The 19,666-nt window shown below is 43.8% G+C and overlaps 1 protein-coding gene across 1 annotated transcript in view; it reads left to right on the forward strand.

Annotated features, from left to right (window-relative positions):
* The window catches only part of LOC311287956 (globoside alpha-1,3-N-acetylgalactosaminyltransferase 1-like), a 59,160-nt gene that overhangs the window by 644 nt on the left and 38,850 nt on the right, over window positions 1–19,666 (forward strand). The window contains exons 2-3 of the mRNA XM_084405083.1: window positions 9,405–9,440; window positions 14,578–14,613. Of these exons, the coding sequence (XP_084261209.1) occupies window positions 9,405–9,440; window positions 14,578–14,613 (72 nt within the window). The remainder of the gene's footprint in view (window positions 1–9,404; window positions 9,441–14,577; window positions 14,614–19,666) is intronic.

Here is a 19,666-nt window from a genome sequence, read left to right on the forward strand (position 1 = left end):
AGTGTGGTGTGAAAAGGAAACAAAAAGGCTGAAAAATGCTACAATGTATACTTTTTTGCCCTTGGTCCGGACCAAATGAACCGAACTACAGATGTGAAAACACCCTAAATTATCATTACATATTTCCCTTTAAAATAAATATTTATCATTAAAATAATCATACAATTTTTTTTTTTTAAATCAACTTAATGGTCTATTTTTCTGTGTCTTAAGCATGTTTTGTTTTTTTCTTAAACGAAATTAAGATGTTAGAGAGAATGTTAGGGATTGAAAGCTGCAGTTACCATTCGGTTTCATTTGCTTGTTTGTTTTGTTTTTTTTCTCCATAGTGTAAAGAGTGGTGACTGGTTGCTCTGCCTAATATCTCTTTTTGTGATTTTATGTTGAGTAGCATGGCTTCGAGTCTTCTTGTGTAAAATTCAGCATGAATGGAAATTGCGAATGTATTCATATCCATATGGCTTTTTGAAAGAGAATAATATGTATGGGGCTAACCTAAAAAAAATGCAGAAAGTTTTGTGTGATGGGTAGGTTTAGGGGTAGGGTTAGTGTAAGAGGGTAGAATATGCAGTTTGTACAGTATTAAAATCATTACGCCTATATGGAAATTCCCCTCAAAAAGCGAAACTGAGTGTGTGTGTTGTGTGTGTGTTACCATTTTAGGCCATTTTAGGTCTACTACTTAATTACTACTTAATGTTGGTCATTATGGTGGTACTTGGAGAACCAAATATTTTCTGAATTGGTACTTGGTGTAAAAAGTTTGAGAACCACTGTGTTAGATCAAATATTTAAAATACTGTCTTTATGTTGTTTATGTTGCCTGTGTATTGTAGCCAATCACAGACATATCTGATGAGCTTGTGAACACAATGGCCAATCAGAGGTGTTTATGATTCCGCTCAACAGTGCTCAAAGCGTCACATTTTTAAAATTTCAGTTCCGACTTGGTACAGAAGTCGGCACTTTTGACAACACTAATATGGCTTTCTTCTTTCAGACGAATACAATCAGAGTTATATTAATAAACACCCTGACGCTTCCGAGCTTTATAATGGCAGTGGATTGCAAAAAAGATTGAAGCTCAAAAAAGTTCATCCACCCATTATAAAAGAACTCCACACGGCTCCGGGAGGTTAATAAAGGCCTTCTGAAGGAAAGCGATGAGTTTGTGTAAGAAAAATATTAATTTCTTCATGACATAAATTTTTTATTTCATAATGATGTAACATGTGACGGCATACACGGAAGCTACAAAGGGACGCCGACACACAACAGAGTTAGCTTCTGCTGTGAAGCAAGTTGCTCCCAGGCAGAGGAAGGCGTGGCAGAGGGACGCAGTGTCTCGTTCCCTTCTCAGGGAACAAGTATTACAGTCGTAACCCGAGATGTTCCCTTTCGAGGGAACTCAAACTGCGTAGACTACGACACTTTGGGGAACGATACCCACTATGCCACAACGAGCCCTGCCTGTCCCAGTGTGAAGCTGTGCACAGGCACACTTAGGACGAGAGCACTAGAGTGCCTGGCGTAGAAGGAATGTCCAGGCTATAGAATCTGATGAAAGTATGAGGGGTAGCCCATCCTGCTGCATCGCACACTTCTTGGATCGGGGCCCCTGAAAGGAGGGCTCTAGAGGACGCCATGCCTCTGGTTGAATGAGCCCTCACAGCCAAAGGTGAAGGCAAGCTGTGCACCTGATAGGCCATAGAGATAGTCTGAATGACCCAGTTACTGATGGCCTGTTTGGATGCGGGAAGCCCCTTCTTCGGTAGTCGAAGCACACCAGCAACTGGTTTGACTTCCGCCATAAAGAAGACCTCTGGACATAAATCTTGAGAGTTCCGACAGGGCAGAGCAAATTAAGTCTTTCTTCATCCGCCGTCATGTGAGGTGGAGGATGAAAAGCCTGCAGAACCATAGGCCGTGCCACATTAGATGGCACTTTAGGCACATAGCTTGGCCTGGGATGCAAGATAGCCTTAATGTCACCTGGAGCAAACTCCAGGCACCCATGAGATATAAAGAGTGCCTGAGAGTCTCCTACTCTCCTCAGAGAAGTAATGGCTAATAAAAAAGCTACTTTGATGGAAGGTTCTTGGCCTCAGCTGACTCCAGAGGTTTGAATGGGGCCTCGACCAGCTCTTTATTTTGCCAGGTCCCATGTGGGAACTCTGGTATGAGCCGCAGGTCTCATCCTCCGAGCCCCACGGAGGAAACGTACAAACAGCTGATGTCTCCCCAGGGGCCCATCACCCAGAGGAGCATGGAAAGCCGCAATGGCAGCCACGTACACCTTGAGTGTGGACGGGGTAAGACCAGCCGAGAGGCGATATTGGAGGAGCTCCAGCACTGAAGCCAACCGAGTAGTTAACTGGGTCCAACTCACGCTCTCTACACCAACTCGAAACACATTCCACTTTAGGCTGTACAATCTCCTCGTGGAAGGAGCTCTGAAACTGAGTGTGGTCTCAACCACTCCAGCGGACAGGCCAGCCTCTAGGTACTGAGCCCCCTCTGGGGCCAGGCCCAAAGTTTCCACAGGTCTGGTCAAGGGTGAATATTGAGCCACCGGCCTGTGGAAGCAGGTCCCTCCTCAGAGGGGGCCGGCCAGTACAGGACACCTAGAAGTAAGCTGATCCTGTCTCGACGGACCCTCTCCAGAACACCATCGGGATCAGAGCAATCAGGGGCAAAGCGTACAGGCGTAGCCTCGGCCATGTCTGTACCATGGCATCCAAACCCAATGGGGCTGGAGGGATGAGAGAAAACCACAGTGGACAGCGAACAAATCCACTTCCACTGGGCCGAACCTCTCGCATATCGACTTCACCACCTCGGTGTGAAGACTCCATTTCCCGGGCCTCAGCCCCTGCCTCAACAGGATGTCTGCTCTCTGATTCTGGTCCCCTGGGACATTCATTGCTCTGAGAGATAACAGTTTCCCCTGGGACCACGGGAGGATCTGATGTGCCGATCTGGATAGAGGGCGCAATCTCAGAACCCCCTGATGAATCAAGTAGGAGATCACCGACACATTGTCTGCGTGGTGACCCCTGAGGTCTGGGAGGAAGCTCCTCAGAGCCCTGCCATCCATGACCGCGCCCCAGCCCGTGAGGGAGGCGTCTGTCGAAGCGGCTTTCTGGCGACATGACGCTCCCAGCACGGGGCCTTGGGACAGAAACCAAGCTTTTTTCCGACATAGATAGGGATCGAAGGCATCTGCGCGTAACCCTGATCATGCGGAAAGGGTTCCCCCTCGGGGAAAACCCCTTGGTTTTTAACCACCACTGCAGGGCCTGTATGGAATGACATACGAATGGAATGACGTTGGACGCTGCTGCCATGAGCTCTAACACTCTCTGAAATTTTTTTACAGTGATGGCTTGGCCTAGCTTTATACTAGTCACCATGGCCAGGATGGACTCGATCCGTGCAGGAGACAATTGTGCCTGCATCGTGACCGAGTCCCACACCACTCTCAGGAACGTGGTTCTCTGGGCTGATGCCAACACGCTATTTTTCATGTTGAGTCTCAACCCCAGGCTCTGGATGTGGCCAAGGACGACATCTCGATGCCGAACTGCCAGCTCTTGTGACTGGGCCATAATAAGCCAGTCGTCTATATAATTTAGCACCCTGATACCCTGAAGCCTCAACGGAGCTAGAGCTCCATCCATACATTTGGTAAACGTGCGAGGGGAGAGAGCTAGGCCGAACGGAAGAACCCAATATTGGAACGCTTCACCCCCGAAGGGAACCTCAGGAACTTCGTGTGAGATGGAAGGATGGATATGTGGAAGTATGCGTCTATTGTGACAAACCAATCCTCAGATTTGATCTTACTCACGATGATGGAAATAATGAGCATCTTGAACCTGAATCTCCTCAGAGACAGATTCAAATGCCTTAGCTCTAAAATTGGCGCAACCCTCCAACCTTCTTGGGAACTTTGAAGTAGCAGCTGTAGAACTCAGACTCCCTCTCCGGCGGAGGAACACGCTCTATAGCCTCCTTTACCAGCAGGGAGTTTACTTCCTGTTCCAATACCCGAGCCTGCACTGGGTCGACTGCAGTCCACACCAACCCATTGAATTTTGGTGGGTGGAATCGAACTGCAGCCTGTAACCCTATTTATTGTGCGCAGGACCCACGGAGAAATATTTGGCAGGTCTTGCAATGCTTTGAAATATTCTACTAAGGGAACCAGCCTCTCAAGACTGATTTCGGGTATTATTCGAGATTCGTTCTCGATCCCCTGAAGCGGCTCTCCGGCAGGGTTTGGTCGAAACAATTCTCGATGTTTTAATGGTTCACGATTAATACCGTTCCCAATTATTCCCAAATCCTCCTCAGAGTTTATAGAAATAATCTCGCGGTAACTAAAGAGCCTATCCTTTAGTCGTGACCTTAAGGAGTTAGACGATCAGTCTATACAAGTTAATATTCTACTATAAAAATAATAGATATATCACAAGTATTATAAGTCTGTCTTTTGAGGTACTCCTTAAACCTTTTTCGCAATATAACAATCACTCTGTTACTTGCCTCTTTGGCTAGGCTATATGATCAAATCAACACACATGGTAATAATACTTTCAACAGAAAGAATGCTCACCCCACGTGTGCGTCTCCTTCACAAAAGATTTCCTGTCCCAGGCAGAAGAAGACGGTACTCAAAAAATCCAAGGTCCAGACAGATGATTATAAAAAATGTTGAACAAACTTTATTAAAATAATCAAATGATAAGGATACTTGTTACAGATTATAGATGAGTACTAACTAACAGATGTAAAAAATAGCTAAAGATAGCTTGCTTCTTGCGCCTGGTAAAGCTGGCGTACCAGGTTGTTGGTTGCAAGGAAGAGCAATAAATCTTCCTTTGTTTGCGTCTTATAGTCTTGAGTTCCTTTGAACTCAGGTTCTGCCTTTAAAAATAGTTTTCTAAACACCATGCAGCATAGCTCTAAAAAGCAAATCTAATGGCATAACATTTAGCAGTCACTGATACTGATCTTCTAGCCTAGAAATCTAGACGCACCCTAGCGGCAGCAAAATTATTTTGCAGCCAGGGTGGGTCTAGCAACTCTCAATAGACCTTTTTGCTGCAAAAACCTAAATTGGGTCAGGCCAATCACGTCGTGTATAGAGTAGGCGGGGGCGGGCTTAACATATGACGACAGAGTTGCGACGGCTCCCTGCCACTGAAAACAAAGAATGGCTGCTGCGGATGGAGAACAACGGTCTTTCGAATCGGCTTTGGCCGCAACTCTGGAGGAGTTGGAGTTAAGTTTTTCTTTGAGAAAAGAACAAAGAACGGCACTTAAGTCATTCTTAAAAAAAGGAAGATGTGTTCGTAGTTTTGTCGGCCAGATTTAAAAGTTGAATCTATCAATTAAGCTCCGCTGTTGGGAAAACGCTCTGGTTGGTTGAAGCGCTGTCCTATTGTGTGCAGAGGGAATTTGAAAGACAGCCGTTTATCCCGCCCATCAGATTGACCGTGTCTATGGTGAGTTGCCAGACTAAACATCTTGATGTACGTCTGGCTTGCCAGGCTACTGATCTTCCGCACAAGCTCGAGCATTTCAGCTTCCGTCATCTCATGCAGGGCTGGTGGTTTCCTGTTCTGCTGCGTTGACCCAGCAACGACGTTTGCAAAGGAAATGTCATCATCACACACTCTGTGTACAGCATTCTTCACAATGTGCGGACGCAAGTGCTGCCTGGCCGCAAGCCTGTGGGGCAGACACTGCAGCATGCATTCTACTAGATAATACTGTTTTAATATTTATTTATACGGTCACGTAATCTACACGCTGCCTCTGCAAACACGAGATTCGAGCCGTTACAATATATTTGGCTTTCATCCCTCAAGAAGAAAGTCAACAGGTGCGAGGCTGGAACATCCGACAGCACACCCTCAGGAGCTGACTGTGCATGCCTCGCCTCGCACCCACACAGAATCTTTATTGAAGAGGAGACTCATAATCTACGCGCTGCCTCGGCAACAAGAGATCCCAGCCACAGAATCTTTAATGCAGAGTAGACCCGTAATCTACGCACTGCCTCAGCAAACGCAAGATCCGAGCCACTATAGATTCTGTATTGCAATGCAGACCTTAAATCTACGCGCTGCCTCGGCAACGCGAGATCCCAGCCACAGAATCTTTAATGCAGAGTAGACCCGTAATCTACGCGCTGCCTTGGAAAGATCCGAGCCACTAGGTTCTATATTGCAATGCAGACCTTTATTTGGGACAATTCTTATGGGACAAACAACACCAAATAGGACAGACATTTTAACACAGAGCGCTTGCTGAAGAGCAAAAATCTAACTCTGCTGTGTGCCCTTTGTAGCTTCCGTGTATGCCGTCACATGTTGCGTAATGACGCAGCACCAATCAGGATTGGATTATTATTATTATTATTATTAATTTATTTATTTATTTATTTATTTATTTATTTATTATTATTATCATTTTATACTATTTTATTATAAATATTACATCACATTATAATAAAATAATAATAATAATAATAAAATAAAAAAAATATACAAAAACGCCAAAAAATTTGCATAAATTCAAAGTTTTAGTAGCCTTTTTGTTACAAGAGGTAGATAAGGATTTGATATAAATCTTAACATCTTCTTGAAAGTGAGAAAAATTGGGGGTTACTTTCATAGTTTTACACTTGTGGATAAAATATTTTGCAAGCAAGATAATTAAGTTGCAAAGAAAAAATATATTCTCATATTGCTTCTCAAAAATGAAAAACCCAAATAAAACATCCTTGAAATAAAGCTCAAAGTCTTTATATATATAATTTACAATGGACTAGCAAATGTCTTGCCAAAGTTTTCTTGTATGATCACAATGCCAAAAAAGATGTAAGATAGTCTCAGGTTGTGAATCACAAAAAGTACAATTTGCTCAGGATTGGATTAGTTTCATTTATACTTCAGATGCGTTACGCTAAGGGCGTTCCCTAAAGTGTTGTAATCGACACAGTTCGAGTTCCCTCGAAAGGGAACTGTAACAATGTATCTTACAAGGTAACACAATGTAACCATAGACTGTAAAAAAGAGGATGTAACCTTGCTCTCACTTGAAATGTCTCCCCACATTAAGTCCTTGAATTTGAGGGTATTGGACCTGGAAAGTCCTTGAAAGGTCCTTGAATTTGAAGTTAACCAAGGTGTGGGAACCCTGGTTATTTTTGTTTTTTGGAACTTATATTAATAAAATAAAGCTCATAAGTAGTGAAACTGTTTATGATTTAAGGAGTAGTTTTCATTTGGGACTCGATTTCAGTTGGTTATGTGACTTACTGAAAACTGAATATAAAAGCACAAAATTCTTCACACTGTACAATTAAATATAAAAATAATAATAATAATAATAAAAAAAGATTCATGAAATACACTTCACATAAACAACTGTAAAAATATATATTGAGTGTCTTATAGTAAATTCAGAGTTAGGTGGTAAAATGAATGCTGTGTGACGTGTTTTATTTTACATGTCTTGTCTAGTGTGCTTGATCAGAATATGCTACCAAATAAAATAAAAAGTACTAAATCAACTAAAGAGTTTCCTGAGAAAGTACTGTTGCTGTTTTTTGTGTGTATGTGAGACACACCCTGTACAAGACACTGATAAGTGGCGTAACTGCGGCGTAACTGCGCAAACCAATCAGTGTACAGCCCGCCGATTGAAGCGCAGAGCCCGCCAGAAGGGGTGGGGAATCTATAAACCTATAAAAGCAGCTCATTTTGCAATATGATTCAGATTTAATCTCCTTCTGCGACGATCTTCAGACTTCACAGAATACTCAGAAAGCCTTCTTTGGGGGATCCAACATGGCGGCGAGCTAGATAGACATACGACTCAATGCTCCTACCACAAACAGCCAGATTTCTAAGGTTTATAAAACTTTTAAAGACACTTAGCTGACTGAGTATTACCCGAGTTTAACCGCGATCACAAAGAGTGTTGATTCGTCATGGCAAATCGAAGAACCACAAAGAAAATTCCGGATAAAACTGAGGAAACTACTGACAAAGCCGCAGCAGTTTCCGCGAATCCTGATTATGAAATTCCACAACTTCCGCGACCGACAGAGAGTGATTCAAGCTCCCAGGGAGATGGGAACAGTGAAGTATGAGTATGAGTGTTTTTCCCAGACTTCTCAGTAGCGGTGAGGAAACAACGAAAGGAATTCGATGATGTGAAGAAGCGTCTCCAGACACTGAAAATTTCATACAGATTTGTGTATCCAGCCGAACTGAGCTTGCTGTATAAGGGAGAGTGGAGGACTTGAGAGACGACAGGAGATTTACAGAAATCCATACAGGAATTCGGAGAAGCGCCGGGAGAGCAACGAAGAGATTCTAGCATTTGACTGAAACGTTATGCAGTTTTATTTCTCAATGCTGATATCATAACCAAGGAAATTCTCTATTGGTTTAACTCAGATATGTATACTGACATTTGTCTTATCAGCCTGTTAAAATTAAGACAACATATTTAAATGTAACTCGATCTGAGACTGAAGCAGTTCAACGAATATTTGAGGGGAGATAATCATCTATTCACTATGTTTAAAGGCTGTTTGTGGATAGCCTGGCTCCGCCCTCCTACGTACTTCTGCTCAATTTTCATTTTCCTTCAGTTCTCCGTCTGGGTTTGTGGTATATTCTAGGGTTTTCTGTGGCCAATTTTTTGGCGGTCCAATCAGCGAACAGAGGGAGTGGCTGAGAACGATGACGTTGAGGTGCTCTAGTTTGAGTCGTAGACATACGTCACGACCAAACGTTAGCGATTGGTTATGGCAGATCCAGAGTGGCTCTGGGCAGATCCAATAGTTTTAAACTTCAACAGAGTACCCGCCTTCAATGAAGTTAACGCTTGTCAATTGAGAGTGGCCAGACTGTACGAAATGTACGAGAGTCTGGAAGGATCAGGCTAGTTTGTGGATAGGCTGAGGTCTAATGTTGTTTTTGCTGGCCAAGGATGTGTTCCTAGTTGTAGGACCAGACGAGCCTGTTGAAGAATCTTTGCTGTGTGGTTGGAAGGGGTGAACGCCGGGTTGTTCTGTTCAAGTGCGTAGTTCATTGCATTCAAAGCTTGTTTTCCACCCTAAGGTTTTTATTTATTTATTTAATTTTTTATTATACATTGTGGGTATGATCATAGAGTTATGGAAATGTACTGTTGTAAAAAATGTCAAGTGAATCTCAGATAACATTTATTTCTTGGAATGTTAGGGGGCTAAGTAAACTTTCCAAGCTAAAACGGGTCATGTCTAAGCAATTTAAAACATATATCGTGCTGTTACAAGAAACTCACCTTTTGTCCTGTGAACTGCTTCACTTTAACACTGTTATTGTGTTTCCTCACAGATTGATTTATTTTGGCTACACCCCCAATTCAACCAGGTGAGTGTTTTTCAACTGTGTGTGATAACTACACCCATAAAAACAAACTTGAGCAAATACCTCTAAAACATAAGCAGTTATTGGCCTACTTCTAGAAATGAATGGGATACTTGTTTTAATAGGCACTCTAAAAAATTGGAGAACCACTGAACTAATGAAAAGGGATATGTAGAATTGCACAAGTGCTACTACTAAAGAGTGCAATGTCAATACAGCCTGTTATCTTGATTCTAATTTCTCATAAGCTTATTTGATTTGGCCTATTATATTTTTTAATAAATATAAAATAGTTACCAAAATTTATGTCGGTAACTGAAGTTTGACTAAAAGTAATGACTAAAAGTTGACAAAAAATGCAATGACTTTTCGTTAATTAAAACTAGACTAAAACTATGAAAGACAAAATATCTAAAATGTGACTAAGACCAATAAGCATTTAAACTGGATGTCATTGAAGTTCCCTTCGTACGGTCACTACGAGTTACGTCAGTGACTGACGAAATTGGGGGTTTCACTAAGAAGCCTATCATCTTCGAGTTCTATAAAACGAGCCAATGGCATGGGAAATGCCATGGGTCTGTGGAATTTGCATGGCACAACTCCGCCCCACCGTGTGGGTATAAAGGAGGAGCGTTGGCAATCTCACATAATGTTTTCGCTTCGGAGCCAAGAGTTTTCTTCACTCCCACAAGCCGTTCTGAGTTATCTTCACCCTACGAGACGAGCGGCTCTCCAGTGTGTTGGTGCAACGGCGCTTTCCAGCAAGATCACTGTGCCTGCTGCTTTTCAAGATGGCTCGCCTGTGTGTTTTCTGGATGTGGGCGCATGATCCATCTGCCTAACGGTCACGAGCACTGTTTGGCGTGTTGGGCTTAATCACGCTCGGCAGCGCTGGTGGATGAGTCATGTTTTCATTGCGGGAACATGACCATCATGATGTTTAGATCGAGACACAATGATCTCCGTGTGGGTAGAGTTGTAATTGATTGTAATATAAATTTTACTACAGTAAGTTAATTCTGTTAACTGATCCAAATATTCATAATCAATTATACACAAGTTACAATAACATATTTTTTTAGAGCTAATTTGGAACACCGGCTACCGTCCAACTTTAGTTCTTGGACCAAACGATGGTACTTGCCAATTTGTTTTCTCACTCTCAAAATCTCATGAACCCACATAGACCGGCGTTTCCGTCCTCTCTTTCTATGTGGTTCAGCCATCCCTTCATCCAAAGCAAGGGACAGAGCAAGTATCCTACATTGTGTCGACATTTTTAGTATGGAACAAATTATCTGCGAAATCAGTTACAAGTAAACTGTGGAGCGGATATTCTGTATCATAGCAACGAAGCGTCCCAACTGAAAAAAACGCTGTGCTGGCAAACAGCGAAAAAATGCTGTGCTGGCAGACCTTAAAAAGTTAAATAATAAACTTAAAGTACAATCAACACCTTCACATTGCACTTGAATATAGGTGTAATCTGCCGGTTGTCCTGCAGGTGACCACATAACTCTGTCTTCTAACGATGCACTTAGGGATTTACGATTACTCCAGAGCACTCGTAGATCTACGATGATTTTCTAATGATGATTTGCTACTTAAATTACGATGATTTTGGAAAACATACCGTAATATTAAGATCAGTCATACAATTGTTTTTGCGATCTTCTTAGGCTTACGATGCTTTTGGGAAACGCAGCCCTGTTCAGTTCCGGCTGTTGGAGCAGATGTTGCAATTGCAAGCTGTGGGCCCGTTCAAGTTCACGCCCCCGTGCAATTGACTGCTGTTAAAGCGAACAAAATAAAAAACAAAAATACTCGAGAAAAGAGCACTTTTCCTCTTCCACACCACACGGGTGTCCGTACCCTGCGCAAATGCAGTGCACCGTCCCCCGAAATGATCCAACCCATAGCCAGCCGGGCCGAGGCATGGAAAGCCATCCCTGGCTCTTAGACGAGCACGGAGAAACGGCTGCATATCAACTGCCTAGAAATGTTGGTGGTTTTGCTGGCCCTCCAAACCTTCCTACAACTGGCAGGTCACCATGTCCTAGTCCGATCGGACAACACGACAGTAGTGTCCTATATAAACCGCCAGGGGGGCTCAGGACGAGACCTCTGTACAGGCTAGCCAGAAGTCTCCTCTTATGGGAGGGATACGCTGGCCCATGAATGGCCTAGCCACATTCTTTATGCTTTTCCCCCAGTCGCGCTCCTCCCTCAGGTCATCAAAAGGATCAGGGAAGGCAGACATGTAGTACTTCTAGTGGTCCCTCTCTGGCGGACCCAACCTTGGTTCCCCGAGTTGATTCAGCTGCTCACAGCAGCCCCATGGCCGATAACCCTGTGGAAAGACCTCCTTTCCCAGGCAAACAGGACGATTTGGCACCCCCGTCCCAAACTATGGGCCCTCCATGTGTGGCCCCTCGACGGGAGCTTACGGACCTTCCAGCCAGAGTCCTAAACACTATTTGTGAGGCTAGAGCCCCATCCACGAGACGCCTCTATGCCCTTAAGTGGTCTGTGTTCTCCAGCTGGTGCTCAGCCAGGAACTAGGACCCTGCGTTATGCGAAGTACCACTGGTACTTTCATTTCTTCAAGAGCTACTGGATGCGGGCCGTGCCCCATCCACGCACAAAGTCTTTGTGGCGGCTATTGCAGCTTGTGTAAAGCCCTACTGTGATTGGTTCTTTTTTTTTTTCTACAACATCCTGCTGTATGAAATGTGTTCTGACTGAAAACTACATCAGTGATGACCTACAGCCAATGAGAGAGCAAGATACAGGGCAGCGGGATGTTCGGGGAGGAGTTATAGACCGGAATATCAGAATTTAATAGATATATTTAAAATGATATCAAACAGAAACAAAGCACAAACATTTGCTTGACCAGCAGCAACAGCAGCACATTGCAAAATTATTTATTTACCCCCAACTCTCTAAGCATAACACACAATCCTTGCTCCCCACGTCTCCCCAACCATTTCTTCTTGCATAATCTGTTTTTCTTTTTCTCATTTTGCAAATGAGTGCACAGATAATTTGGATCGCAAGCTTCTTGCGGGTTATCATTTTTAATAACAATTTCAGTCTTCTCGCGTGTGTTTGGTTATGAAACGTAGTTTGCGGACCAGACAGAAGTTGTTGGCGACTCTTTCTTTTGTTTAGTCATGCAATGTGAAACCCTCTGTTGCCGATCCATCGTGCAGTGTCAACTCAGCAGTGACTGATGCTACCCCAGATAGGCAGTGTGAAAAGAACAGCGACCTCACTACTTTGAAAATCGTGCAGTGTGGACTCAGCATAAGAGTATGGGGTCTCTGCGGAACAAAAGTGGGTGTTTCTAAATTTGTGGGTGTTTTCAAACTGGTACTGGTGGGTGTTTATAAATCATGCAATGATAATGGTGCCCTTCACCCGACCCGACCCCACACCTAAACCCTACCCTATCTGTGACTTAGGCAAATCAGGTAATGCGGTCGAAAACGTCCCTGTGTTTATGGCCTCGCCCACTGATCTGGTAACTTCTATTACTCTCCTGCAGAGACCTATACTTGTTACCTAACAACAACACGGTATATATGTATACCAGTGTATACCACGGTATTGTATACCAATATCATATGTAACTTTAGAGACGGTCCCTAAATGTGCGAATGTCCAATGTCAAGCCAACTTTATGCCAGTATATCACTGGGAAATGCTCAGTCAGCATTAAACTTTGCGCGTTAAGTTCATATTCTGAGTCCATCTGCTTGCCTGCTAGTTTGGTCTTTTATATCACTGTATTAGTCCATTAAGCTAAGTTAAGCGTTTTGTATGTCCAGCAGGGGAATCCTGAAGTATTGAGGGAGACCCTCACCCTAGTAGCCTACTGCATGCAGCACATCGCCGCAATATAAAGTTTAGGCAACTAAACAACTAAGAGAGATATACGTCAACCTCAAATGTAACATTGAATCTGTACATCCGCAACGGGGTTGTAACATTATAATCTCATTCACGGTAGAGAAAGATGCATGTAGGCTACACAGGAAAAGTAACCGTGAAGACACTGAATTGAACATAAAACAGCCATCACAATAATCACAAATACACTTACATTGCTGTAAATGAGTTTTATATATACTGACCCAGATAATCATTTTGATTTTATGAATGAATGGCTTGATCTAACTGTAGCAAACACACATTATTGTTGAGAAAAGTTTATAAGGGTTAAATCTGTTCCTAAATGCCCAGCAGAAAGACTGTGGAGTTCATTTTCAGGAGCTGCTGTGGTGTCATCATTACTTATTTCAATGTAACTCTAATCAACTAATGGACAAATGCAAAGTGATAAAATATAAAAAATCGTGATATAACTGACAAGATAGTAGTAACGTAATTAGTGACTTTTACAATAATTAGCCTACTTCACATTCTCTCTTTCACTTCCAAATAATTTCAAGATTGCTGTGATTGATTAATAGAAGCTCTTTCAGCACCTGTTGCAATAGGATCAGGGCCTATGGAAGTAAAATAATGGCAAATGTTTTTGAAACAAAAAAGCCTGTTGAATTGCACTACTTGGGGAAAAAATAGGCATTGCATTAACCATGCTTGCATTTTAATGCATTGTATTTTTAGGGCTTGCATTTTTATGGGCTGAAATTCAACATGGTTGAATATTTAAGCTGTGAATATTTCAATTAAAAACATTTCAAACACATTTTCATTATTAAAAATTCTCAATAATTCACTTCCAAAATATTCAAACTGTTTAAAAATACAACCTATAATATTCAACAGGCAATTTTCGGTCCATTTTATTTTTCGCTCTGCAAATTTGCTTCCACAAATTCAAGTGGTTCAAATTCGACAGTAAATTCAACATTGACATCCAGGAGCTGCAAGAAAAGCAGTAGTTTGTCAAGCATACTCTCCATCTGCTGTTAGTCTACCTCACCAGCAGGTGGTGCAAAAGTGCGTTGTTGACGAAGACCAGCAACAGTTAGAACACTGTAAAACCTCATCAAACTACTGTGACAGGTTCATGTGTATCGGTGTATTAAATCTGATAATTCAATTGAGAAAATATATGATCTGCTTCACTTTATCACTCATGATCTGTTATTGTGTTTCCTCACAGATTGATTTATTTTGGCTACACCCCCAATTTAACCAGGTGAGTGTTTTTCAACTGTGCGTGATAACTACACCCATAAAAACAACCTTGAGCAAATACCTCTAAAACATAAGCAGTTATTAGCCTACTTCTAGAAATGAATGGGATACTTGTTTTAATAGGCACTCTAAAAAATTGGAGAACCACTGAACTAAGGAAAAGGGATATGTAGAATTGTCAATACAGCCTGTTATCTTGATTCTAATTTCTCATAAGCTTAATTGATTTGGCCTATTATATTTTTTAATAAATATAAAATAGTTACCAAAATTTATGTCGGTAACTGAAGTTTGACTAAAAGTAATGACTAAAAGCTGACAAAAAATGCAATGACTTTTCGTTAATTAAAACTAGACTAAAACTATGAAAGACAAAATATCTAAAATGTGACTAAGACCAATAAGCATTTAAACTGGATGTCATTGAAGTTCCCTTCGTACGGTCACTACGAGTTACGTCAGTGACTGACGAAATTGGGGGTTTCACTTAGAAGCCTATCATCTTCGAGTTCTATAAAACGAGCCAATGGCATGGGAAATGCCATGGGTCTGTGGAATTTGCATGGCACAACTCCGCCCCACCGTGTGGGTATAAAGGAGGAGCGTTGGCAATCTCACATTATGTTTTCGCTTCGGAGCCAAGAGTTTTCTTCACTCCCACAAGCCATTCTGAGTTATCTTCACCCTACGAGACGAGCGGCTCTCCAGTGTGTTGGTGCAACGGCGCTTTCCAGCAAGATCACATTGCCTGCTGCTGATCCGTGCAGTGATCTGCCGATAGTGTGTGTGCTTGTCCCTGGGTGCGTCAGCACTCTGCTGAGCTTTATCCTCTCTCTAAAAGAGCTGCACGTGGCACGTCTTTTTCAAGACGGCTCGCCTGTGTGTTTTCTGGATGTGGGCGCATGATCCATCTGCCTAACGGTCACGAGCACTGTTTGGCGTGTTGGGCTTAATCACGCTCGGCAGCGCTGGTGGATGAGTCATGTTTTCATTGCGGGAACATGACCATCGTGATGTTTAGATCGAGACTCAATGATCTCCGTGTGGGTAGAGTCTCCTCTGCCACACCCCAATCTATCTCTTCCTCGAGAGGGGATACTTTGGCTGGTGGCCAGGGCAAGCCGTGGAGCTTCCGTGTGAGCCTGGTTTCTCTCGGGGACCCAGTGTTTTCAATCGGGGCTCCGGCAGATGATGTCATGTTACTCACAGCATCACAAGGCAGGCTTATCTGGAAATGAGCATCCGACTGCGTTGCCTCCCTCGGGAGTGCCAGCGTTAGCTGAGTCAGATCCAGAGCTGATGGCCATGCTTTCCTGGGCGCAGCTTAAAGCATCGGTTGGAGTGGCGCCGCCCTCCCCCGAGCACTGTAGGCTGGACGATTGGTTCCTTGGCGAGACGCGTGCATCAGGACACCACCGGAACGCTGTGCCTCCCATGTCCGGGCCGGTCGTTCCGCTGCGCACTGTCCGACCTCGCTCTACGGGCAATGTAGGTCACTGCGTGATCCCTGGGCCAGGTGATGTCCACATGTGTGGTCCAGGAACGCCATTAGGGCTCAACCAGTTTGATGTGCAGGAGACTGAGAACTTGTTTTCTCAGCACCCCAAAGGCTGGGTTCTTCGGCGGTGTGGTTGAGGACTGCGCCCAACAGTTTTTGTCCACCCAGAAGCAGACTGAGGCCCTTCTGCACCTACGGCCAGCCGTCCAGAACTTGACCACGCCCCCACTCCGGGACGATATGCATCCCCATGTCTGGGCCGGTCGTTCCGCTTCGCTGCCCCATCGTGTGTACGCCTGTAGTTCCTTGACCCTGCTGGTTCATTTCTTGAGAGCTTGGCTTCCCAGCCTGCTCCGCTGGCTTGTGCGAACGACCAGGTTCGGCTGTGCGATTCAGTTCTCACGGTCTCCTCCCCGCTTCCAGGGAAGTCCGCTATACCATGTTAGGTGGCTATGCCCCTGTCATGCGTGCGGAGGTCGCCACCTTACTGGTGAAGGGTGTGATCGAGGCCTTCCCTCCAGCCAAGATGAAGTCCGGCTTCTACAGCCCATACTTCATTGAACCCAAGAAAAGCAGTGGGTTACGACCAGTCCTGGACCTGCGCGTCTTGAACCAATTCCTTCACAGGCTTCTGTTCAAGATGTTGACAGTGAAACGCATTTTCGAATGCGTTTGTCCGTTGGATTGGTTTGCAGAGATCGACCTGAAGGACACCTACTTTCATGTCTCCATTCTTCCTCGACACAGACTGTTTCTACGGTTTGCTTTCGAGGGGCATGCATATCAGTACGCGGTTCTCCCACTGGGTTAGCCCTGTGCCCTCACGACGTCACGTAAGTCATCGAGGCAGCCCTTGTGCCAAGTCGGCAACACGGGGTTCGCATCCTGAACTATCTCCACGACTGGCTGATCCTACTCACTCTCGAGACCAGGTTTGGAATTCGGGCCAGCTAACTCTCACGTGAACCTGAGACCCCAGCCTGAATACGTGCCCAAGGTTCCCACCACTCCTTTCAGAGATCAGGTGGTGAACCTGCGAGCTCTGCTCACGGAGGAGGCAGACCCAGCCTTGGCACTGCTCTGTCCAGTACGCGCCCTCCGTGCTTACGTAGACAGAATGCAGTGTTTCAGGACCTCAGACCAGCTCTTTGTCTGTTATGGTGGGAAGCTGAAGGGAAAGGCTCTTTCCAAGCAAAGGTTGTCTCACTGGATAGTGTCTTGGCTTGCCAGACGCAGGGCCGACCATGCCCCCTTGGTGTGAAGGCACACTCCACCAGGCTTCCTCTGGGGCTCTAGCGCATGGTGCCTCACTGGCAGACACATTCGCATTATTCTATATTCTCTGAGTTGAGCCAGTGTCCTCCCAGGTACTCGCCCCAGTGGCCGGGAATAAGACCCGCTCGGTGTCATTGCTTGCTGTGCCATTCCACTCCATGGACTAAAGTTCTTCTTCCTAAGACCTTGAGTTCCTCCTACACTGATGATACCGTCACGAGAGTGCATGCCCGGTTGGTCAGCCCACGTGATTGGCTAGGTATTCCATGTGCATGGTTCCCCTGTTGGGTGACTCTCACATGTGTATTTCCACAGTAAGTCTCCACCGAGCTTGTGTCTTGCCCTCTCTCTTGAGGTTGAAACATTCCACCCTGCGGACTGGATTTTCTTACATATTCCTCCTGGTATATGTTACCCAGTGTACCTTGGTATTCTTGCGTTAAGCCTAGCCCTTCGTCCGTGCTAGTCCCACGACAGGGAGCTCAGTCTTGCGCAGGGCACTGGATGAGGTGTGATTATACTGGGACCCCCAATTTCGTCATGTAATAATTCGTAGTGACCGAAAGGGAACGTCTCGGTTACGTATGTAACCCTCGTTCCCTGAGTAGGGAACGGAGACGTTACGTCCCTCTGCCACAACCGCTGTACCGCTGAAACGGCCTAGAGTTCAGTCTCGGCTCCTCAGCGAGGAAACACAATGTGAGATTGTCAGGGCTCCTCCTTTATACCCACGCTGTGGGGCGGAGTTGCGCCATGCAAATTCCGCAGACCCATGGCATCTCCCATGCCATTAGCTCGTTTTGTGAAACTTGAAGGTGATAGGCTTAGATTGACTTCTAAGCGAAACCCCCAATTTTGTCAATCACTGTCGTAACATCTCCTTTCCCAACTCAGGGTTACATACGTAACCACGACGTTCTGTTGCTTTTATATGAAAATAAATATAATGAACAAGACACCCAAGTACTTGTTATTTAATTCCATTCCAAATACGTGTTTATCAATCATTTTTATTTTAATACAGACATATGTAATTTTTTTTTTTTTTTTTTAAATGACATCACATTACCCATATAGAGATCACACTGTCAGAAAGTTTGGGAATATTCGCTCATAATTTATACACATAAAACATGAAATCAGAGTTTTAAAATCAAACATTTTAAAAGAGAACAATACATCACGGTTGTTTAAACCAATGAGCATTAAGCTATGTCGTCAGCAAGTCGTTTCCCATTGTGCTTTTGATCAGCACACTTGGTGGAGAGAAACTGCAGAACCCGACACGTCCGCCGTCGTGAGTTTTTTTTTTTTACATACGTCAGCATGACATCAGAGCAAGGCGTACCGCACTCTGACACATTTCTAACCGGCATGCATCTCCCGGTGATCACCGGTGATCGGTTCTGCGCAGATTTTGCTAATCTCAAACAAGCCTAATAATACAGTGAGAATAAAATAAAAGCCTTCTTTTAGCAAATCAGAAAACACAACGACAATTCAGACAAAACAGAAAAGGTAGGTATATGTGGCGAATGGAATACTGACCGCTGATTGGACGAGACATCTGTCAATCAAGACGTGCAGAATGTACAGCAGGAGGAAGTCGATTCGCGTGTCCATGTGTAAATATTAGAGCTGAATTGTCTACGATAATTATTGTTGTTGTTTTTTTTTATGATGTGCGAGGCTGCGAACTGACATTATCGAGAATGTCACTCACTATGCAAAAAACAAACAAAAACACTATTAGAATGCAGTAATGTCCCTGAAATTCCAGATATAAAATTCCTCTGCATGAGCTTTTGTCTTATATTATATTCATAGGCTATAGTTAAGCACACAAGCAAGAGTGCTGTTTTTTCCACATGTGATATTAATTTTATACAGATAAATACACAAGAAGTTAATATTGCAACATGCCTATAGTCAAAGTTTAGTGGTGGGTGTAAGCCCGGCTCAATCGGCCCAAAGGAGGCATCCGATCAGCGGGTGAAGGTCTCTGTTCTGACAGAAGGTCTACTGTCTTTCCTCGTGGCAAAGTAATTTGATTAAATGAAATATATTTTTTCATATGTATTAACTCATTATTTCATCTGACTCCATAAATGAAAAGGTTTTAATTATATCTGTGCATCATTAAATGTCAGCGAATGTTTGACTATTCTTTTTAAATCTTTACTGAAAATAATGTCAGAGTCGATTAGAATAAAATAAAATGTTTACAATTTATTATGTCAGGTAAATGTATAATGGCAATTTCATAATCAGTTCAAAGATA

The sequence above is a fragment of the Rutilus rutilus genome (genome assembly GCF_951802725.1).
Source record: "Rutilus rutilus genome assembly, chromosome: 3".
NCBI lineage: Eukaryota > Metazoa > Chordata > Actinopteri > Cypriniformes > Leuciscidae > Rutilus > Rutilus rutilus.